At 35.6% G+C, this 24,558-nt stretch overlaps 1 protein-coding gene across 4 annotated transcripts in view; it reads left to right on the top strand.

Moving 5' to 3' along the window:
* VTI1A (vesicle transport through interaction with t-SNAREs 1A) overlaps nucleotides 1-24,558 on the top strand; it is a 272,706-nt gene that overhangs the window by 57,767 nt on the left and 190,381 nt on the right. For 2 of the 4 annotated variants that reach the window (XM_050305757.1, XM_050305760.1), the window contains exons 5-6: nucleotides 2,633-2,653; nucleotides 7,504-7,588. In XM_050305757.1, coding sequence (XP_050161714.1) covers nucleotides 2,633-2,653; nucleotides 7,504-7,588 — 106 coding nt within the window. The remainder of the gene's footprint in view (nucleotides 1-2,632; nucleotides 2,654-7,503; nucleotides 7,589-24,558) is intronic. The other 2 variants (XM_050305758.1, XM_050305761.1) reach the window with 1 other exon arrangement.

Raw genomic sequence — 24,558 nt, 5'->3', positions numbered from 1 at the left:
TCCGTATATACATACATTTTATAAGTGATTTCTGGTGAACAAATATTTTGTGGCTACTTAATTTCTGACTACAAAGTTGTGATAATATTAGATTTGGACTTGCTGTGCATAAAGTGTGTCAAACTTCAGCTACAGACCAGGGGGTGAAGTTGGTCAATTTAATTCGCCAAGATCTAAAGAAGGTCGGTATCATTTCATATAGCCCTGGCAGAGCAGATCATTACCAGACACAAATCTGTTCGTTACATGCCGAGGGTTTATAGCAAAATAAATAGACTGTCATCATAAGTTCAGAAAATTGTGTGTTCGACCCACGATAATGTGTAAAGGGCGTTTAATAGAGTTCAGCATTTATTCGTTATCTATATGCGGACAGAGACGGCGGTAGCGTTATCAGCTTTTTAAAAAAAATTCGGTAGTTTTCTGTGTCACATGACATGCCTCACAGACACACACGCGCGCACACACACACACACATCCCATCTCGCTTCCTTGCTCTCTGTGGCGCAGTTTTGATTTTAGTCACAGCAGAAGGCTTAGCCACAAGAGATTCCACTGGTTCAAACCAGCATAAACCAGATTTTTTTTTTTTTTAGCCTACAAAGGAACAGATTACCTCTTGTATCGAATTCTGTATTGCAAAAATAAATAAATAAATAAATCTTTGTTTCAAAAATATGCTGATTATCATAACCTAAAATGGTGGCTGCACACAGCTTAACGCTGTTTATAGTTCAGCGGTGAGCATAATAAAAATAATGTTTCAAAATAGAAACGTAAAGGTAACACATTTTCATCAAGAGCGTTGTTAAATGGGGGAAAAATACATCTTTTGTTAATTTGAATGAATATCTTTCAGCCAACGTTAAAAAAAAAAACCCAAGCCCTCTCCCATTACTTAGCTTAGCTGCAAATCCCATGCAGAGCTTAAATTCAGCCATGCAGCACAAACAAGATAGAACATTTTTGTTTGGGACCTATTGAAAAAACAAATGTGCAGCATTTTAAAACTCTCATTGATTATAGCAGGGTGGCATGCCCAAACGGGCTCTATTGCGGGAGAGTCGTTTTAAACTTTGGCCCTTTAAGTATCATAGTCAACTGAAGAATGGTGGCCTCAGAAAGAAAAGATAGCTATGTGATCAACTCCCAGATCGTCTCTTTCTAAAGAGCCTTAATGTTTGCCTTTTTGGGGAAAAAAGGGGGGGAAGAACTGGAGAAAGAGACCAATTTATGATAGGCCAAGCACTTGAATTTAAACGTTGGCTTGGCGGACAATGCCGTTTTCTTTATACCAAATTCTAGCAAAGTTCCTTTAAGCTACGTGCAGAGGAGCTGGTTCACTTAGAGTCGGTGTGGTGTGGTAGCCCTCCTAATTACATCTCCTTAGAGCCTCGTTGTCCATTTTGTTAACGTTCAGTTTTAGACGAGCCATATGAAACAATAGAGAATAATGGAGGTTCTTTTGTTTCCTTCATGCTGGTGAGACTTTAGTAGTAGTAAACATTCTCAGCTTACATGTGTTGAAAATTAGTGCTATGAAACTGTAGGTGAAGTACCAGCATAAACTGAGGTAATTATGTAGCTGTTGTAATTTCGAATTCAACTGGAATCGGTGAGAGAACTGTAATTTTTTTATAAAGAGCCACTCTTGTGCAGACATTTATTGTGAGTAATTATAGGTTTTGTTCCAGAACAAATAATTTCTCTATCTCTCTAAGGGGAGAGTATATTACAACATGGCTTGATAATCAGGCTGGGGTTTTATTTAGTTTTATAGTAAACCTGCCACAGCAGTATTATTAACAGTGTTAGATTGTGTTGATTTACAAGCATAAATTAATAAGTATAAATGTATATACTGTATAAGTATGCACACACACTCTATGTGTGTGTATATATATACACACATACTGTATAGTGGATTAAGAACCTGGAATGGATCTTTTCTAAGGAAAATATGTTTCATGTTGTTCCCTATTCCTTTGTCTATTTTTAAATATGATGTTCAATAAATCATAATTCTGAACCATTTAACTAAACTGCCTTTTTTTTTTTTTTTTTGTGGCAAAACCCCTCTGTCTGAAGTTCAATAATAAAATTAGATAATATAGTTACAGTAGAACTCAGGTATATAAAAACTGAAATACTGGTTACATGCTATAAAGATGCAGTCATCTATTAATAAGTTAGATCTGCTAGTAAAATAAGAAATCAGTTGTCACAACTAAAATATACAGAAAACATTCTGCAAACTTGTATATACAAAACCACTTCAGCTGTACAATCTTCGAAGAGAGGAATAGTAAACTTGTTTTTTTCTTTATAATATAGACTTCTATGAAGTCATTCCCCTTTATTTCATGATGGTGTCTTAGATGTGGTTTAAAAGAGAATTTCACACTATTCTCTTTGTTTAATGTGACAGTGTGAGAAAGTGATCTTTATTCGTTCAAAAAACTCTGCATGTAGTCTATGTTTAGGTTCTTTTAATGTGTTTGTCTGTGATTTTTAAATGCTAAACATGTAAACAGATAAATTGTCAATGTTAATTCTGTATCCTGTCACACAACTGATCTTTCTTTCCTGCCATTTCTTTCCTTTTTATCTTTTTTGTGCGTTCATGTTGCAGTTGATAAAATTACGTGAAGAGGTGAGTACTTTCTTGCTTTTTGTTGTCTAGCTTTCCCTTTAAAGCTGAGTTTCTAAATCTGAAGTAGATCTTTTTGTTCATTGTTGCAGGGAAATCTACACAAAGCAAAAATATTGATTACATTGCTTTAAAATATTCACTGTTGTGCCTCTTTTTCCCTAATAATTGTATACTTACATAGGAATCTCTAGATCAAACCTTAGAAATTAACATTCTTTGATAGTGGAATTTTTTTAAAAGGCACTAGAAAAAGAAGGGGGAAAAAACCCCTCTATTATTTGATCTCTCCTAGAATACCATGATCAAATCAAATACAGTAATAATCATGTTTGCATCACAAAATCTTTGATAGGGAAAATACATTTATACACTGGTATTGAAAATGAAAGCATTGCTTTGGTATAAACCTTTGCTGAAACATTGTAAAAATGAAACAGCATTTCACAGTGTTTTGAGTTTGGTGTGAGGTATTCAAATAGCTTATGTATTATATTGGATATTGTACACCCATTGAAAATACAGTGCAGGTAGGTAGACCTGCACACACACATATCAATATTTATTATTTATTTGTGAGTGCTGTAGATCTGTAGGTGTAACGCTAGAGATCAGTATTCCAGAACACCTTTCTTCTAGTTATAAAATGGATCATAAATATTTAGAGAGAAGCCTGTTTTAATGGTCAGTTCCTCAAATGTTTCAGTATATTTTCTGAAATTAATCTCTGCTGTTACCTACTGCTGTAGCAAAGCAGGTATTTGAACTGCTATTTTTTTTATTATTTCCTGGTAGCCACTGAAAAGAAGGTCTGAGTAAAGTCAAGATTACTTACAGGTCAGATTTCTGGAGGGTTTCATAATGGAGAGTTTGGACCAGTGAAGTATTAGAATAAATAGATTTAGAAGCATGAGTATTTTGACATCACATATTTGTCTGGTATCTTCTTTGTGAAACATGTGTGCCCAGTAATGTATCAGTAATGCATACTGAACTCTGCAGGAGAGGATTTGTAAGTTTTAGAAATGGTGATGACAAAGAATTGTAAAGTAACCAGATTAAGGACAATTACAGAGAATTCTTAAAAACAGGTAGATATTTGTGATATAAAGAAAGATTCTTTCACTAGTTCCCCAAATGCTTTATTTTCCCTTCCTTTCATGGAGTTGATATTAATATGTAAAACAGTTAACAAAAAAAAATAAATTAAACAAAATAAACATGTAACTACATGAAAGCCTTCCCACCACTGCTGAGTTCCCCTCCCCAATAGTCCCAGTATTTAAACAGATGACAGTATTGTTGCAAGGCTTTGTATAGCCTGATTTCTGAGATTTTTCAGAAGAACAAGGTTCATTTTCTCATCCCTTGAACAACACTAGCACGTCTGCTCCCATGCTTTTGCAAAGAATATAGTAGGATCATTTTTGCTTCCAAACATAGATTGTAGTTTTATTAACACAAAGATTCCTAATTTGTAAAATTACTCTGAAAATTTAATCTTACGTGAGGAATAAAGCTGCTACTTATATGCTTTTCTTTTTGAAATAGCTGTGAAGGCTGGTAAGAAAATTCAGGATGTTGTTGCAAAGGGCTGCAACTTGGGAGCTATTCTGAACTCAATCATACCTTTTGGATGTTATAAATCCTCTTTGTTAGCCACCTAAAAACAATTGATATTGCTTCTGGTAATTTATTTTTTTTTGCTTTTCCTTGCTAACGTTATAAGTTACTTTTCCCTCTCTCTGCTTATAGTGAAAGCAGCAGCAAATAGAACTAAATAAAGGGATTTATTATTTTGCCTGAAACAAAATTGTACAGGTACAGAAAAAAAAATTTAAAAACCAATTGCTGACATTCTGTTCTCTGCACTTAAGTACCCACTATGTGTTGGATAGGCTGTAATTGCAATGGTGTTTTTACACCCAATGCAAAATGCACATTAAACTTTAAATGAAGGCTAGTACAGTGACTCAGGCATAATTCTTAACTCGTCACATAGTGAAACATCAAGGCATCCCCAATTATAGTTCTCCTAAGGAGGTATGAAGTGATCTTAAAAGAAATTGTGGTTTGCCATACTGTTTGTTAATAAAACCTGGGCTTCCTCTCATTACAAGGCTCTATTCTAGCACACTTGCCATACACAGGCTTCCGTGGAGGCTGTGTCGCTCTGTCTTTTGAGCTCCTGAGATCTCAGTTTGAATCCAGCCCACATGGAATGACTAAATCTCTAGTGATAGCATGCCACTTTGCAAAACTTCCTTATGTAACTCCAGATAGAAGCTGTTTCTGAAGCTGCAAGACACACTGAATCACCACGCTGCCCCCCTCACAGAGTGCAGGGGATACTGTGGGAGAAGGAGTTTGGGGAGGGGTGGGAAGCAGTTGAAAGCATCAGCTGCTGCTATAGGGCATTGATTTCATGTCCAAAGGACAGGGTGCCTCCAAATCCAAACAGTGTAAATGACACCACCCTTTATAATAAAATTAGGTTTCATTATAGAATGCCTTGGGTGGAAAGGTTCTGAAATCAAGTAAGAAATGGCTCTGAGTTAATGCTAGCATTGAATTCACAGGGCTTTAGTATTCTAATTGCTCACAGTAAGACTGAACTGAACTGTAGGCTTGTAGTTTATTTTATTTAAATGTGGCTTATATGGTTTATAAAAATACACAGTTAAATGCTAATTCTTTCTGTTCAGTAGCTCTTTCACCTTGTAATGTGAAATCTGATTATTTCCTCCTCTCTCTCTTACCATAGTAGAATAGTGTTTTCATTTCCAGTATACCACTACAGCCCTATACATCTGTTCTGTGATCAGTGTTCTACTCCTTGTGCTCACTCCCAGCCTTTGGTGTGTTTTTTGAAGTATCCTCTCTCTAACTTTTAGGATTCTTACCTTCTAAACTCCTTTTTATATACCCCTATCCCCCTTTCTCTTCTACTTTTCTTTCTTGAGAGTCATCTGTGTAATAGTGTTAGGTTTCTGATGTTTTTTCAAAGTTTAAAATATTTAACACTAGTTGTTCTTGAATAGATTTGGAGGGCAGTATTTGGAGAAAGGCACTACACTCCTTTTTTTTTTTCCTTCTAATGGACAATGAAGAGGATCCAGCAGATATTGTGAAAATGTGCCATTTTTAAAAAATTAAGCAAAATTAACACTAATTATCTAGATTGACCATGAGTACTAAGAACATGCACCACTCTGGTTGCTGCCGTGATTTCAATTAAAGCATCGTAGCTTATGGTTTTAAATTTTATTAAGTACTTGTGATGATTTTTTTTTCTTGGTGGCCTGCCCCCCATGAATGCAAAAGCCTTTTTAGCAATTTACTCTTAACCTATCCACTGTGTATTAGACAACTCTATTAATTATTATAGACTGTTATTGCAGCTTTCCTGACCTTCACATTGGGTCCTATCTGTGCTGATCTAAATGCATTGTTTTAATGATTTCCAAAAAAAGAAAGAGAGAGGGGGGGGAAAAAAAAAAAAAGAAAAAAATTCAAGGCAAGCTTTGATGTGGCTTTAGCTGCCTCGATCGTCTGGCCGCATCTCAGAGATGTGTCACCTATGCCGGGAGGGAATAGGGAAATCACGTTTTGAATGGTAATGATAACATACTAATCACTTCCTTTCTTTGAAGATAGAAGCGAGATATTCTGTCAGCATCCCTGGCTGCTAGAGCTTGGAGGCACTGGTCTAGGTGTATTAGCTTAAGTGTGCATGTCAATACAGCTTGCATCTCCCAAGATCCATAGGGGCTCATTAGAGCAAGGTAGATCGTTTCGGTAGACAGCCACTCAGATAATATGTATGGCACCTCCTTTTTTTATTATTATTAGAAAGCATTTCTTCCATTTTAAAATGACATCTGTCAACAAGGCAAAGTTGTAGGAAATATTTTTTTTTTGACAAATACCCAAAATACGTTTTTTGGGTAAAGGAGTGCTTGGAAAGGGGTGTGCGGTTACTGGGAGGGGGGAGTAGGAGGGGGTTGGCTTATATTTTTTGATGACTTGATTAGAGCTGGTCTAGGAACAAATTTCCAAAGGAAATGAGCTTACATGGTGAAATGTTGGTGTTTTGAATGGAGAATAAACTAATGAAAATAATAATTTCACATTTTTAACTATTGCAGCCCCCCAAGTGAAAATGCATTGGAAGATGCATTGTTATCACAGTTGATTGTTATCTCATAAATGGACAAATGACTTGTGGGAAAAGTATCTTATACTTGCATCTGTGTATATTATTTATATATTCGTATATATTTAGGCATAAGAGGTGTAAATCAAGAAACCAGTGTTTTGTTTCTACATCTTTTTACATCAAACAGTCTGAAGAATATTCATGCTGTTCAGTATTCAGTATGAATAGCTTGTTGTTTTTATCACCTCACTTGAGTAGTACACATAAAGGAAATATATCCTCTGCTGAAAATTAAGTTCATATTAAAAACTACGACTTGCATTTAAAGTGATGGTTTCATCAAACTGTAATTGAATAGAAATCATGGGTGCTTGCATACATGTGTCACAGAGAAATCTATTTTGGAAATGCTCTTCAGACAGGTTTCCCATGTAATTGTTGCATTCTGTTTTATTGGGTTCATGTAAGAGAAGTGAAGCACATATTCGTGTTTCAAAACAAAAATGATTGGTACACATAATTATGATTGATCATAGAACCTGCCCCTTCCAGTTGTCCTTATAACAGGCTCTTCCATAAAATATATGTGGATATTTTTATGTTTTGGAATATGAAAGCACAATTAAAAAGGGGGAGAGAACATTGTAGACTGCTGCCTGATTTTTTTTTCTCTCTCTTCCCTTTTCTTTTTCAGAGGGCACATCTGCTCGATAACACAGAGAGGCTGGAAAGGTCATCTCGGAGACTAGAGGCTGGATACCAAATAGCAGTGGAAACCGGTAAGAATTCTGAGAGTGAGCAAATTGTCTTGCTTATGCACAGCAGTCTTCACAACACATGACATTTCAGGGAAACTTCAAAGGCGAAACAGAGACAGCAGCCCGAGATGTGGTTTACATATTGGGGAGACAATTGGGAGCTTATTTGCGCTTATCTTTTTTCAAGTTAAAAGGCATGACATCTACTGAAAACAGTTCCTGAGGTTTAAAAGTATACATCTGAAAAGAGATGGAATACTTTGTCTAAATTCTACATTTGTCTTAATATGCAGTTACATGTTGTCAGTTTACCCACCCGCAATGATTGCTAGCACACACTGCAGACTCCAGTTGTTTTTGTGTTTTACTTTTATTCATATATGTAAAAAATATCATTTTAATACATTTTGTAAGATACTAACTGCAGTTGATATATAATAAGGCTATCAGCTCAATTTTCTTGCAATCAGTTTAGTGACTGATTATGCAGCTGTTTCTGTGCAATGAAAGAAGTAAACAAATCATACCCCAAAATGTACAGATGGAATAAAATTAGGGGAGAAGGCTAAATTGCAGTGCACTTATTGAATTAGCCTTTTTTTTAATTGACTACAACTTTTCAGTTGGTATTTTCGAAGTGTTTTTACTAAGTTTTAGCAATTTACCATGGATTTGTTTAAACCAGCAATAGTTAAGCCTTCAAAGTCTAATCCCCTTAAATAAAGCTTGTTAAAGTTGAAGAAACTTTCAGAAAATTTGTGTTTGAGTCATGAAGTTATTTTCTAGCAGAAAGTCATAATTAATTGATATATTCCAACACATTTTTTAGAATTCAAGCCTTATAAGAGGTAAATTGAGTTGAACCCTTATACAGTTAAATATGACTGTGTTAAATTATTGGTATTACTAAAGTACCTGTGTTTTAATTATTCTGGGCTTAGTGCTGTGCACAATAATAAAATAGGTGTATGGAACATACAGTGCAGAATTTGGAGGGGACAAGAAGAATTAACTCTCTTATGCCAGAGGATGACACATTAGTATAGATGGATATTTGATAGCAATTAAGTTTGCTTTCCTGCAGATTTTCAAGTCTGTTCTATCAGTGGCCAATACCTTGTTTTTAGGACTATTTTAAACTTGTCAGAAATAGTTCCTGATCTGCTTTAGTTGAGCCTGGATCTTTCACGAAGAAACAGTATATAAAAATTCAGACTGATCCTTTTGGGGAAGAGATATCTTATATCCTTTTTTACTCCATGTGGAATTTGTTTTATGGAGATGATGATCATATTAACTTCAGTTGCATATCTCCATGGTGATTTCTGAGAAATATGGTTGGAGTGCAAATGTATATTTATATGGAAATGGTGTCTTTCAGTATCAAAACCAGGTGAAACTGCATTGAATTCTGTAGAGTCACAGTAATTCACCCCATCTTTGTATCTCTCTTTACTTTTCATCTTATGCAGTGATATATAAACTCTGTGAACACGAGAAGTGTAGTGACATTACATGGCTTCTTAAATAATTTGGAGATGATGACTTTGGAAATATTGTCATCATTGTAATGCAGATTTTTTTCCCAAGATTTTTGAGGAAACTGATTAATTATAATAATCCTAGCACAGATCACAATGATTCTAGGTATGACTGAATTTAGATAAGTTCGGTGCAGTGAAAAAACTTACTTTTGGAATTACTGTATCATCACTCTGTGTTGAGGTGTCATAACAAATTAAAACATTTTCCATTCATCTTTGAGTTGACTCCTCAGACCATGACTGTTACCTTGATTGTTACTTTTACTGCATAAAGAGCTTCTCTAGACTGCACCGGTGAGGCCACTTCTGGAGTGCTGTTTCTAGGTCTGGGCTCTCTTATACAAGAAAGACATTGACTTACTGGAGTGAGTCCAGCAAAAGGCCGTGAAGAGAATTAAGGGACTGGAACATCTTTCATGTGAGGAGAGGCTGAGAAAGCAGACAGTATTCAATCTGGAGAAGAGAAGTCTCAGTGTTGTAAATAGCTGATGGGTTGGAATGAAGAAACAGGAGCCAGACTCCTCCTGGTAATACCCAGGATGGGTAAAGACAGGATGAGAGGCAATGGGCAAGAATTAAAACCTGGGAAATTACATCAGAACATGAGAAAGTGACTTTTTACTGTGGGAATGATCAAACACTGAAATAGATAGCCCAAAGGGAAGTGAAGTCTCCATCTCTGAAGATACTCAAAATCCATGTGGGCACAGACCTGACTCTAGATGACCCTAGAGCAGGGTGTTGGACTAGATGATCTCAAGATGTCCCTTCCCACTTCAGGCATTCTGTGATTCTCTGGGGTGGAATTGACAACCCTTAAGTATCTCTTCTGCTTTATTTAGGTGGTGTCTCTTCACAATTATGTATATGTATGTTGCATATTGTAATGAAGATGGATGATTTTCACCTCATGAATAAGTCACATTTGGGTCTTTTTTATTACCTTAATCAGCAAAAATACATATACTATTTTAACCTGCCCCTGTGATCATCTCAGGATTAATCTTACATCACATAACTAATTTTATGCGATTTCACATTACCATTCCTGAAACTTACCATGATAAATTGGAAGCTTTTTTCCTGTTTGCATCTCTAAATTGATAAGCTCTTTCATCTTATGTACAGTTGTTCATACAAGCTGAGATCTGTTGGAAGGTCTGACTTCCTTCTTTGAGCAGTGTCATTGATTCATGGGCTTCAGTGGTGTCTGAACAGGATGCCACTTATGTCACCATCTCTAAGACACAATCCATCACTGACTGTCAGGCTTTCATAGTTTGTATGCTGTCATTTGTTGATAGTGAGGATGCTTAAATCTATGCAGAAACCTCCTGAAGGACTAAGCAGAGCCTTTAGTATCAGGCAACCAGTTCTGGAGTACTCTAGGCCTACTGTAAGCAGAGGAATGCTTTTCTAATATTTGCAAAAGTATGTTGCAAATTCAACAGGCATTTGATAAGCAATTTGGTACACCAGTGAATTTATCAGAGCATTTGTTTTTTAATTTTATGGCAAAAACACACTCAAGATATACAGGGAAACCATGGGTTGTTTGAATCTTGAAGGTCTCTATTATTTGTACTGAGGAGGAGAAGTTTTTAGTAATGGCTGATAACACTGCAGGTGCACTCATCTGCTTTTTTTAGTTCAAAATACTGTTTTAAAAATATTTCTTGTTATTTTTCTTGTTTTATATTATAATTTGCTTTGCTTCTGAGGAAGTCTACAGCTGTGTAAGTAGGCATTTCCAACACCACTCATTACTTGCAACTGTATAACTCAGTATGCTTAATTTCAGGCCATTTAGTCTGATCATATAGTCTCAGAATGTGAGAAAGATTTTAAGAATGCATGAAAATTGTTATTTTGAGTCAAAAGGAGAGCTCATTGAATTAATCCTGGAGAATCACAAAATTCTTCCCATTTTGGAGGGAGAGATTTCCTAATTCTCTTACCCATGCTCAGATTTCCACAGCCTCAAAATGAATTCTAGAACTTCCTTATTTTGTCTGTAGAATATAGCATAGTCAGTTATACACTTCTTTGTCAAGTCTTAGATATGTTTGCTCAGGCAGGAGTATTTTGAATGAGGAATAGTTCAAAATGCTTCATTTGTCTTCAGAGATAAAATCGGCATGGAAGTGTAAAACACTGTCAAGGAGAAGAAGAGCACATATTTTGTAGAGGACCATTGTACACTGCAGTTGAATTGTTTTTGCTGAGTTCTTCTCAAAAGCCAGATACTTTCTAGGGAAAATAAAAAAATCCTGGTGTTTCTATAATGTAGGCTTCATCTTGTTTCACAACTGTAAAAGAGAGATCCAACCACTGAATGCTGTCCAGAAATTCATGGCAAAACTGTCTTGTGGGTATTTGCTTATTTTCCTTCATCAATCTTACATATTTCTATAGTTTTCAGTACATATAATTTGAGATGAAATGTGGAGCTTGCCTCTGTGAGTGATGATTATTGGATATTATGCTGTGGCTCTGACTATCTGAAATATCTGTGCTACTAGACGAGTTTGTAGTTTGTGGATAACAGATCTGTTCTTTGCACTGAATCTTAAAATCTTGTGTTGGCTTCTGTTTTTATACCCTTTTGTAGTATGTAAACATAGTGTTTTAAAGTGAAGAAATCAAAGGAAGAGAAGTCTCTTGTTCCATTTACAGAAAATTGTTCTGAATCTTGAGGTTACTTAAAATGTTTGGGGTTTTTTTCCATCCTCCTTGCTCTTTGGGAATCTCAGGAACATGTAACTCTGAAACAGTTAAAGGAGAAATATCTCTCAGCAAGAGACACAGCAGCTTATTTCCCACCCTTGTGTGACATGAATAATTCTTGTTACTAAGGGATCCAAGCAAATTTCAGTGGCTTTCACCTGTTGTAATGAACTACAATCAAAACTCCCTTTCTAGGCTGAGCCATAAATGTATAATGCAATGTAGTGGTAGCCTACAGGCTTATGGTCAGACCCACCTCAAAGTATTGGTAGCTTACCTGTTGGAAAGCAAATAGGAATCTCTTTGGACAAAGTTGTATCTTTGCTTCTTTATGAAATAATGGTAGTTATTGTCTTATCCAGATGCAGAATGGAATGAAAGTACAGTGAACAGATCAGTGAAAGTATGTTAATAAATGTTTATAAGAAGCTCCTGAAGGCAGGAGTCTTCAAGTTCAGTGACTTTAGCATGAAAAGGGAACTGTTTTAAAACAAGTCCAGGAGGTATCTTGCCAGATGTGAGTAATGGAATTTGAGATACTAACACATTGTCCACAGCAGCATGTCACAGATTTGGATTTCTGACTCCTTTACTGACAGAACAACCTGAACCTCACACAGCTGCCCTGAAGAACCTTCTCCCTCCATATTCCATGGGGCGATTGTGCTGGTCAGGTGTTGTAAATGAGATACACACCAGAGCTAGCATAAAATATGTGAAACCATAAAAATTAAAGTAAGTATTATCCACTAAAATGTTTCCATTTCATTATGGTTGCAAGAGCTGGAGTTTGACTTTTCAGGTATGATCAAACTAAAAAGTGTTTGCTCAACTTAAAAAAAATTTTAATGGCTCTAGCATCCAATGTTAATTTACCAAAATAACAAACCCTAATGTTCATATGTGTGGGGCTACCTAAGACTAGTGGAAAGGGTGTTGTTTCTTCTATATTGTAATTTTTTATGCTTAGTAATTTACTTGCATTAGTTAATATCACTTGGGCCTTCACGCTCCTGTTCTGTCTTCAGGTGCACACATATTCTGATTGCATTTGAGCTCCAAATAACTAAGAGTATGGAAATGAAAACCAAGTTTTGAAAATCAGGGCCTTGCTTCTAGTGTCCCTTGCTTTAAATAAAAAGAAGGCTATTCCTGTCCCAGATATTTACACTTAATATCTACCTATTTCATCTCTAATGAATTATTCATACATGTATATGTGAATACTGTATGTAAAACCTTTCATTAGAGAAAGAGGGCTTCTGAGTTCTGGAGCATATACCAATATCTCTTCCTCAGGTGTTTCTTTGATATGCCAGAACATCTTTCTACTGAAATCTTAATCCAAAGTTTCTACAGTGAAATGAGTTTTTATGCAGTTTCCAATCACCATCAGAGAGAGCTTTTTCATGATCCCTGTTTCTTCTGCTAGCAATGGTATTTCATGTTTCATATATAATTTTTTTTCTTTTCTGGCTGATTTCTATTAAAATCTGTTTATTGTTTCAGAAATTCATTTTGAAGTGGCATATTGCATTTCTACATCTCTAAGCCCTCTGCCCTTCTTCGTAGTCTGGGCTTTAAAGTCTTGAGGAGGAAGAAATAGGGAGAGATTTTTGTTCCTGAGGATGTCAGGCCTCAGGAGTATCCCAGCTGCATGATCGTGGAGGGGAATCATGTTTGGGTAGTGCTGCTGCCTTGTAACAGTCAGAAGCAGCATTAGAGGGCATGGAGAGACCAAACTACTCAGTTTCCATTCATTAGTGTTTTACTGTGAAGTTGTTGATACCAGCAAAGGGCTTTTTACATCTTCAGTTTGAATATTGCTTGCTGGTTCCTTGCTTGTCCAGTCACGGAGCTGCTCCCTACGGCTTCCTATCTGCCACCTCCTCCCTCCTGGCCCTCCCATTCTCCTTTCCTCCCTCTCACCAACCTTTCCTGCTCTGACCTTCCCAATTCTAGCTTTTAGACTCTGTCTGTATTCAGATACTCCCGTGCATATTCATTTGAATTCTGGCACTATCCCAGTTTTCCTTAGCTCTGTGTTTCCTCCTAAAGATTTGATTCAGCAGCAGTATGGGCCCTGCACCTTTGTTGTCATGAAAAGTTTGCCCAGTAACCCACCCAGGCATGTCTAGTGATGTTCAAAGTCTGTTCCCTCTGGTGCTGGCACTCTCCATTTGCATGTGTTGTTTCAAATGCAGTATATCCATTTTTTTAGTATATTCATATATTTATAAGTGCATAAAGTGCTTACCATAAAGTAAGGAAATTGTGAATTTTCATTGTTTAAGTACTGTCCTAGAGCTTCCTGAGAGTACCAAAAAACCCTTTTCCAACTACTTTTTTCAAAGAGACGAGGAAAAACTTATTTTGTAGAGTTGTAAGAGCATTTCTGTTAAAAGATTATCTTTTGAGTACTCAGCATCTTTCAACTGGATTTCCAATAAAATGAGGGCTTATCTTTCACCTCAGTAGGTTTGGGATTATACCATTAATGCAGCAAATAAGGAATGTCAAATCTGTTCCATAGTACAGATTTGCTAAGGTGTAATAGGAAAAATAGTGATCCAAATTTGACCATTTTGTCCTCTCTTCTGGAAGAAGTCCCAGGTTATTTTGCACGTGCAGGAATTCATCATTGTAGCACCCATTATGGGACAACTCAACTTCAGTTTAGTTAGGAATTCACACCCAGTCGAAGTAAGTTTGTTTAAGACTGGTTTTTGGATGGGCAAAACATTGCAATAACTTCTTAAATATGCTTTATTATATGTAATAGAAACAAGTTTTATGGGATTTTATTCCATGCTAGAATGATGGAAACATTTTGTTTCAGATATCAGAAAGTACTTCCTGGGTGCATTCCAGACAAAAAATCATACACATCTGTATGTGTTTTCACAAATACCTTGCATTTTTCATAGAATACCAGTGAGTAATAGTAATATCTGAATTATAAACTGAACTCAGAAGATAAAATTAAAGCATTATTTTACAGGCTCTGTATTGGACCACCTCTGCTGTGTAGACTGTTCTATGGGAAAACGACCTTTTAGTGAATCACTGTAATTTTCAGCATCATTTTCTTTGATGCTGACCCTCTTTCTTTACTGTATTTATTGGTATAAGATGGTGTCATTGTAGTTTTATTCCTAAGTCTGTAGCAAAGCTTTTGAAGACTTTTTGTCCTAATAAAAATGGGAGTATTTCAAGTTGAGATATATGATTATATTTTTTGGTCTGAACTTACACTACCTGTTTCTTTGAATTTTGAAATTATTTAGCCTCAGGGAGCTTTCCCTCTTGTGATAACATTTCATAGTTTGTTGTCTGGTTCTGAGCAGGTAAGGCAAATAAAAGAAAGAAGGATAAAAATAAAAAGATAAATGAACAGTATCTGTTATTTCTAGCAGTCCAAGTAAACTCTCCAAACTACCTTGGTTTGACAAAGAGATAATGGACAAAGTCACCACGATGGTCTGACCTCCATATATATATTCTCTTTCCTCATCTGCACAACACTCTCAGCCACCGTGCTTAGGTGTCTCCCAGAGATGTCAGAACTTTATCTAACATAGGTTGTCCAGATAACCCATTGCAACAGGTGGACAAAAGATGTGAAGTCATGCCTGTTGCAAGTAAATAATTCAACTTGTGTAGGCCTGAGAAGCTCTCTTGATCGGGTTGAACATTCTCCCTGAGGCAAACAAGTTGTAGAGAACTTCTCCAAAAAGTTTCAGATAGTTGGGAACTGCTGGTTAGTCTTTAATGGGTAGAATTAAAATTCTGATATATTGTCTCCAAACACTCTTCCCATTTACTCACAATTTCTTCCCTTCCTCCCATCCCATACCAAAACCACATCTTTTGAACTTTCACCAAGTGAAAGGAATTGATTCCAAGTCATACTGACTTGGCAATGACAGCCAGTCTGTTGCAACCTTAGAAAGAGCACAGCTGAATGGAATGACAAGTCCAACTTTTGACCTTCAAATATATTAATATGCTGCTAATTTAATGATTTCGTTTGGTGATTTCCTTCTCCACAGAACATAAGCTGTGTATTTCATTAAAATAGCAGGCTTTGGTGAGTTATTATTTTGAGTGTCTAAGTAAACAATTTTCAATAGTTTTTATCAGATTTTTCACTAGATGGGCACGGCTGAATTTGCACAGCATGAGTTCTTGCTTGGCAAAGACTTTCTATATTACAACTTACATCAAGAAGAAAAGTTGATGAGCTTAGACTTGACAAAGCTCACCTGTGTTTTGGGGATTTTTTTTAATATATTTCTTATTTGAAGCTTTCTACCTCTGCTTCCTGACAGGCTAACAGTGTTTTCCTCCAAATGCACTAAAGAATGAAGTTTAACATTAAAAAAATATATCTGTAGTGAACTTGCTTTTCAGTATCAAAGGGTTTTTCATGGTAGATAATCTTTCAGGAACAGTATTTTCACCTCTTACACCTTTGGACTGAAGAGCTATAGTTGCACAAATGCCTTTTTTTTTTTTTTAGACATTTTGGGGTGGGAGTGGGGTGTGGTGAAAGGCCCAAACTTCTGTCCTGAAGCAAGATGTAAAAGCACAGAGTTGAAAAATGTCATTTTCATCCCAGTATGGAATGATTGAAGAGCACCTTATCTAGATATTTCTTCATGTAGTTCAAGTCATACCATACTATTTTATGGTAACGATTTTGTCATGCTTCTAATAGAGTCTCTTTTCTTCTGTAATTACTGACATTTATGGTCCAAAAATTTATCAAAGTGTTGCATGAGCAAGCATGCAGGTTTCAGAAGTACTGAACATTATGGAAACTTAGTCCTGTTACAGTCAAAATGTCTGCTTGTGTAATGTGTTTCTGGTGAAGACTTAACTTCTGATTTTTGCAAGTACTGCTGGCCATCCAAGTCTGTTTTTAAATCAGAACTTTTTTTTTTAGTTGGATTTCATTTTTACTGTCTTGCTTTTGAACAGTGAGGCTTATCATGGCCTAAAAGCCCATGATATGGGTTTTACTTGATTACTAAGTAAATGCATTTGTTGAAAAATTGAAATTATTGTCATTCTTACAGAAAGACTCAGTAGTTCTATGTTGGATGTTGTTTTCTTGACCTTTGCAAGGTAAGAGCTTTTTTCCATGAGGGAGGTCAAGCTCAGCTCTCTAAGGATCAGGAGTAGCTAATTGTTGTGGTTTGCATTTGTGTGAAATAAACTCATCAATTTACACTGTGTGTCTTGTAAAGATAAACATTGGTGCAGAGGTAATCTCTTACATCAGCTTGGCTGGTCTCCACTGTGATGAATTTTTCCGTATTTTATGGGTGTCTGTGGCTCTATAAATGTGAAGGTTTTTAAGCGTCCGTGTGTGTGTGGATTTGGTTCCTGTTTAGCTCTCTCGTAGGATCTAGAGAGCCAACATGGAAAACAGTTGGATGAAGAGGATTCTTCAGACATTGCTTTTTTTATCATTCTTGTAGATGCAACAATTCTATGTTTTCATTACACGTGTCTTGAAAGTATTAGTCTGATTTTTATAACTGAGTGTTGTAAGATTTCCATATGTTGAATGTTTTGGCACTTGACTGCTGCAATAATTGTCTGGAGTGCCATCTTGAGAAATTCTGTGAAAATTGTTGTATTTGCTTTACTTTTTATGTAAGCTATTTTTCTGTTCTAGTGCCTTGTTTTTCAGTTATGAAATATGAAGTAGAGAAGAGTTAAGAATGAAACATAGAGACTAAAATAATTTTTTTTCATTATTTTTTTTTTCTTAATTAAATGCTTTCAATTTTATGGTGAAGATGTATTTTAAATCCAGTCTAGAAACAATGATATTTTCTTAAACAAGTTTAAAATGATGAGTCAGAGTATTGCTCAAATGTTAATGAGTCAAGTGGAGGGGGTTTTATTGCATAGACCATAAACAACAAGTATTTTAGCATCAGCATAATCTTTATAAATATGTCATGAACGAGATTAAGTATTTACCATATTTATAACAAAATAAATGTTAATTTTAACACTCTAAGATTAATTTAATCTTTGGAGAAAACATTTATAAATACTTTACAAAACCTGGCCACAGAAATGGAAATTACATTAAATTTGTGGAAGAAATTAATCATTTGTAAAATATGCTTGAGTAACCTTTACTGTTTTCCCCATGATGATGATATTTTTTTAGTTCTTTTATTGAGCTACTAAAACAACAAAATAATGTTTTTAATCTCCTTTTTTCTAAGAGAGTTTCTTCAAATTCAAAATTAAAATAAAGAAGTCACATAACAAATTGGGATATGCCAAAACCTGTGTAGCCCATGAAGAAATATATGGAGGTATGGCATGATCTCCTGACCACCCAGAGAGGACAAAACCGACTTTGAAAGGTTTTCATTGAATTTCCTTTGGTGGAAATTGCCATGTTTTAGCAGCCATGCAGAGTGAATGTTTAATTAAGAAAATAATTTTGAGTAGTGGTTCAAAATAAGGTTGACTGCAGTTATTTAACTGCAGATTTTTACTGCTATATTAAATAAGTCGTGTATTTCTGTATGTTTGTAAAGAGCAATATTTGTTATTTTACTCCATTTTCCTGTTTGTTACATAGAAAGTTATTTGCATAATCATATTTCTTAAAGCATTTTAAAAACTTAGACCATTTGTTATGGCATCTTTTATTCTTCTATAATGTTCTGCATAGCACACTTGCACCATTATACATACATTTTGCCTGGAAACTACTATGTTTTGGTAACAAATGAGTGTTTTAAATATTTGCCTTGTAAATCTATGGAATTTGAAGCAAAATTTTGATACAGGAAGGTAAAATATTGAATTAACACTGGGAATAGCTTTCTATTGTCTCCCATTGCATTGTATCTTTGCTGGCTCAGATAATCAAAGTCCTGTTGCCAAAAACCAGATGACCCATGTTTTCACTCGTATCTGCAACACAGGTCTGGAGTCAGAGTATTAAGAGTTTTGTACAATAGTTCTGTACAATTTGTGGACTATCAGTTTTTCTGTTACATCTTATTCATGCATAAAATAACATTTTCTGCTTTGCATAATGATGATAAAAAGTTCCTGAATTGTAAAGTTCTGCAAATGTGCTGAATATTGTTAAAGTTTTGTAGCCAATTTAAATGCTTGCCAGTCACGTGCCCACTGTGCCCTGTTTGTGCTGCAAGTTTAATAATATCTCTTCACTCAAACACAATTCTTTACAAATCTATTATGTAACTTCCATATTTTGAGTTGTTATGCTATTGGCCATTTGTTGCAATGGAGTATCTAGCTGCAAAAATACCTGGATGGGCTTGGCATTCCTGAAATTTATTCCCTTCCCAGTCTTTTTCCAAGAGTACGCTACAGCTTTGTTGATATTTGTCTGTGTAAATTATCAGGAGACCAATTGCTCGCTTTCTTTCCACATATGTTTGAGTAGCAAACTACAAATCAGAAGAAAACTTTGTGTGATTTTACAAGGGCCCAATCCAGAGTTCACTGAAGGCAGTAGGAAGGGCTCTTTTGATTTTCCTAGAAATAATGGAAATATTTCCTGGAAATAATGAGGAATAAGCAAAATCAAAAAGACTACATCTGTTATTCAGCTATTTAGAAAAATATATTAATGTCCAGTTGATGATGAGTAGCCTCAAAAATGAGTTCATTTTTGGTGTGAGGAAGTAGCACAATGAATGACCATTCTGTACTTAGGAGATGTTAAGTTCAGAACTGAAGATATAGTTCATGAAGGCAGTACTTCTAGATTATAAGGTTTTAAGTGTTTGAGAATTATTTGAAAATGATCCAAGTAGATTCTGTTTTTAACTTCTAATGTTTTGGGGAGTTTTTATCGTGTCAAATACAGACCTTTCTTATCTCCAAAGATGAAATTTGCCCATTTTGTCTATACGATATTTATATATGGACAGGAAATAGAAGTCAGAATCCAGATTTGTTGACCCTTGAGATACAATATTGACCTCAGTGAGTATTAACTTCTCAGATCAATAAATGCTGTTATTGACCTCAAAGAAAGATCAATAGCAGCTTGTTAATTTGCAAACTATGACTGCAAGAAAATGGTACACATTTTGTTCTTCATTATCACCTATTTATATCTATATTTTAATGCCTTCACTATTGCCACCTAGAGATCATCATGTCAAAACATTTCAATCCCAGCTTTTAGAAGGTTGGAGAGGCAGACATTATACATTATGGAATAATTGATGAGCAGTACATGTTATTTCCCATATCTCATGAAAACAATACACTGAACAGTTGTATTTCACCTGTGTTCTTTTTCTTTTTTCGGTAGTCCAGTTCATTTCATTTCATTTTCTCTGGTGCACTTCATCAAAACATTGCATAAAAGTACTATATTTTACCTGCCAGAAAACATCTCTACATGAATAATAAGGGGGATGAAAACCTGACTACTGGAAACAAGGAGACTGAAAGTGATCACTATAAAAAATCATAATTAATATACAGCAGACTTTTTTCTATTTACATAAGGATGATACATTTCTAAGGAAGAATCTGTTCTGCAGCAGGCTGACATGTTACTCTGTGACTCTATAACAAAGAAGAAAGTTTTAAATGACAAAGTATTGGTGGAGAGGTGTTTTGTATCATAGCAGGCTTTGTCTATAAACACTGAAATGTCAGGTTTTAGAGAGTTTGAAATGCCTAAAAAATGCCTATTGCTGAAATTCAAATGTCAACAACAGTTCTTCTGCATATACACCACTTTGATATTTAAACTTTAAAACCTCATCAATGATTTAATGTTACTTTGGCCTTGTTATGATCTGACTGCCAAAACATGCAGAGGCTGATTTTTATCTGGTCTGGAGAGTAGTGTCTCCATTCACAGAAGACAAAGCATAAGTCTGTCAGCCTTTTACAGTCATCAGTTCGGTCTGATACATCTGCAGTGATGTTGGCAAACTGATGGCTGTGTTTAGAAAACTTTTCTGTGATTAAATGACAGCATGAGAGGTATTCAAATGCAAAAATAAGCCAATACTTTAATTTTTTTACAACTGAAGTTGCTGCAAGTTTTTTGCCAGTTTCATGGCTATGTGGTTTTGTCCTTTAATATCATGGGTTCCCAGAGCTTCATTTGTGCATCCTGAGATAACCCATGTTATCCTCTTGAGAGACAATGATATTATACTCATTCTGTAGGTAGACAGACCACAGCATAATGAAGTTAAATTAAAAAAAAATAAAAATAAAAATAAAAAAAGGCAGGACCAAGGTAGATTAATCTTCGATGTTCAGATAAATGAGGTCTGTGCAAATCTGTAAAGATGTTTTGTGGTGATTATGCAGCATCTTTTCTGTCTTACAGAAGTCCTGAGTGCTAAGGAAGGGTGGTACCTGTAAGCCTGTATAGACATCCCAAATAATAGGAGCAGTTTCCTTGATTCTCTATATTGTTTTGAGTCATCTTTGAGTAACCAAGGACTTTGGATCCTTCTACAAGAGACCAAAACAGAAGTGATGCAGGAAGATGGCAGATTTGGGGAGGATGGAAAGTTCATAGTCACATTGCAGGAGTAGAAGCATCATCTGAGTTTTACAGTTTAGGTTTATCTCTTTTCAGGCTACACAGACCTCAGAGCAGCACCCAGGTATTCAAAGTGTCAGATTGTCCATTCCATCAGATTTCTGTAGTAAAACTGGGAACAAAGTCTGGGGCAAGCAGACAAACAGTTGATTGTGAGCGAAATGTGGCTCCTTGACTCTGCAGAGCACTTACTTTTCAACATGGAAGTTACCTAGTCTGCTCAGGAACAATGTGCTGCAGTGGTTGGATCTCAACGTGACCCCAGGCCTCAGGATTAGAGAAGGTGGTGCCCATGATATTTCTCATGATGTATTAATGACTGACTGGTACCTGGGGAATTTTCTGCTCTGGAAGCATTGTCTTTAAGGTGTGCTGCAGTTGAAGAAAAAGCCTTACGAGTTCAAGATCCCAGTCCTCTGCTATTTTGTCTTTATTTTGTCTTTCAATATTTTGCATAATCACCAGAACTATTTGCTTAACTGATGAGAAGCTCTTAGAACTGATACCAGGTCTAACTCATCCAAAGGAGAAGGAAATACAACGCTGTCCACAGTGTTTTAATTTTTAAAAAGTCTTATTCAGAATCCAGCTTATGCAGTACATCAGAAGGAGTTCAGTTTAAAACTATGAAATCACTGAATTTAACTTCTTAATAGATGTCACTGACAGCAGACTTACTGATTTCCATAACTGAAATGTTTTGAAATTTTGCACTAATGGTCAGTAGGGCACCAGCTAGTAATGTTATGAGATGAGATGTTCTGCTTAGCCTCTTTGTGAGTGACTTTTGCTCTCCACGTTTTGCTTTATTAAGGGAATTTTCCATTTAGTTCCTATTTTGGGAAAAAGTCTCTACATTATTAAAGTATATAAAATATTTGATGCCATAAAATGGATCTATTTTAGTTTGATAAACTAGAAATATCCTGCACTGTGAGGGTCATAGCTTATAATACATACTGTTAGTACTTTTTCATTTTTCTATATTAGGAGATTAGTGAAAAATAAGCTCTATCAATTAAGTTTTATTGCAAAATTATCTTCAGATGTACAGCAGTGAAGATGATATTGAGTGATAACACTAGAGTGGATTTTATATAAAGCAATTACAACTTGAAAACCGCAATCTGAATGAAAATATTGCTTAGGGTTTTTTTGTAATCTAGCATTAATACAAAAAACTCTTCCTTTGGATAGTGCTTAAATTACCTCTATTAAACACAAGACATTCCTAAGGTGTTCATGTGGGCTATTGACTGAAAAATACTGATATCTGGTTTCACTGCTCACGCTTTGGCAAGTCTGTAAAGTACATATAAGTGTATAGTTCCACCTTTTAAGATGATGGTTAATAGTAATACCATGTTTTTCTAATAATAATAATTTTATATGAATAAAACAGTTCTTTGTTCAGAAATTATTTTATGTAGATGCACTTTGATGCTGTGGAATTTTTTGCATTCTTAAAAGCAATAATTTACCCTGAGAGAAGCAGCAAGCCTTTTTGATAGTGTAATATAATATGTAATAAAAGGCACATATGTTTCCTTGACATGTTATTCTGGAGTTGAAATTACACTGAGCTTTGTAAAATGAATTTTAAGAACTTCATAAGTGAATTGATTAATTCTGCTCATAATGAATGAAATCTATCTCAATGCTCAAATCATTCCTTTTGTAGGATTCCATTCTGACATCCCACCCTTGGTGGGACAGGCAGTCCCTCAAAACACATAAACAATTCTGTTTATTTTTAAAATTTAATTCTGTTAATTTAGAAAAGCAAACCAAATTGTCCAAGAAGCTATAAAACAGTTCAACCCCTTTTTATGGCATGGGGAATTTTGCATGTGCCATTCACTACTTGTTTTGGAACAGCATTCTTCAAAATGTTTTCTTGAGTGCATGTAAAACACCCACATTTGTAATAAACTGAACAGTACCTTAAGGAGAATCAAGTAATTCCGGAAGTGTACCGGTTGTATTCCATTGTTTCATTGTATATAAATAGTTTGTGCCTTTGACCAAGTCTCCAGTGATACCAGCACAAATCAAGACAATTGAGTCAAGTGGTTACAGGTTTCCATCCTTTCAAATTGATCAAATTGAAATAGCCCATTAGGAATTGATTTAAATCAGTTTAGATAAGCTCAGTTTTAGTCCTGGCCCTTGAGGCTTTGGCTACTGAAAGTTCACTTGAAGCTGGACATATACCAGCTCCACAGGCCGTCAACTTTATTAGTGTGGAGATAAGCTGATTAGATCTTGTCAATCAAAGGTGCCAATATCTCAATTGAGTGTCTCTCCCAGTCTTTCTCTCCTGCTTTGTTGCCCGCTTCAATGCCTTAAGAAAAAAACAGAGAGAGAGCAAGCAAGTGAGAGATGTGTGTGTGCATCCCCCTGGTTGTCACCAAGCAGGGTGCAAGGGTACTGTGATGATGTGATGACTATATTAAAGAGGACATCAATTTGTTTTAAAGTGTTTTGATTTTTTATGGTGGCATTAAGAGAGAGAACATTGTGGTTGCAGCTTTACTAGAAAGCAAAGACTTCTAGAAGGGAAAAAAAAAAAAAGAAGTGTTTCTTTGAAACCTACCGGGTCTTTGAGTCTTGCTGTGCCAATGGGCGCTTAAGTGCTCCAGTAACTGGCATACTCTGATTCACCACCAGCTTAGGTACTATCCTTTTCTCCAAATTATTCACTTACATAAAATAAAATTATTTGTGGATGTTTAATCCTTGCAGAAATAATTTTAAATATTTGTTAAATGTAGCCTGTTAGGGAAATGTTTGGTTGTGCCAATAATGAGCATGATGTAACAGTCTGGGAAATTACTGCATGAATTAAGGTCAGGTTAGAACATATAATACAGTGACCCTCTGTCTGAAAATGAAGCTATGCATGCACTGAGTAAGTACACACAGGTATTTGCATCTCTGCTTTATAGAGGGAAAAAGAGATAAAGAGAAGATCAGCTGTAAAAATGTAACAGCACAGTGTTTCAGCTTTAGGCTTTATCATATAGTTAAAGATGGGATAGAGGAAAACCAGGCTTTTGTTCTTCACATCTGAAGTTTGCTCACACCATGCCTCCCTCATACTTCAAATGCAAACAACAGAAGCC

The sequence above is a fragment of the Myiozetetes cayanensis genome, unplaced genomic scaffold (genome assembly GCF_022539395.1).
Source record: "Myiozetetes cayanensis isolate MyiCay16 unplaced genomic scaffold, myiCay2020 scf10, whole genome shotgun sequence".
Classification (NCBI taxonomy): Eukaryota; Metazoa; Chordata; class Aves; order Passeriformes; family Tyrannidae; genus Myiozetetes; species Myiozetetes cayanensis.
Note: the sequence above shows the minus strand (reverse complement) of the source record. Positions and strands in the feature narration are given on the sequence as shown.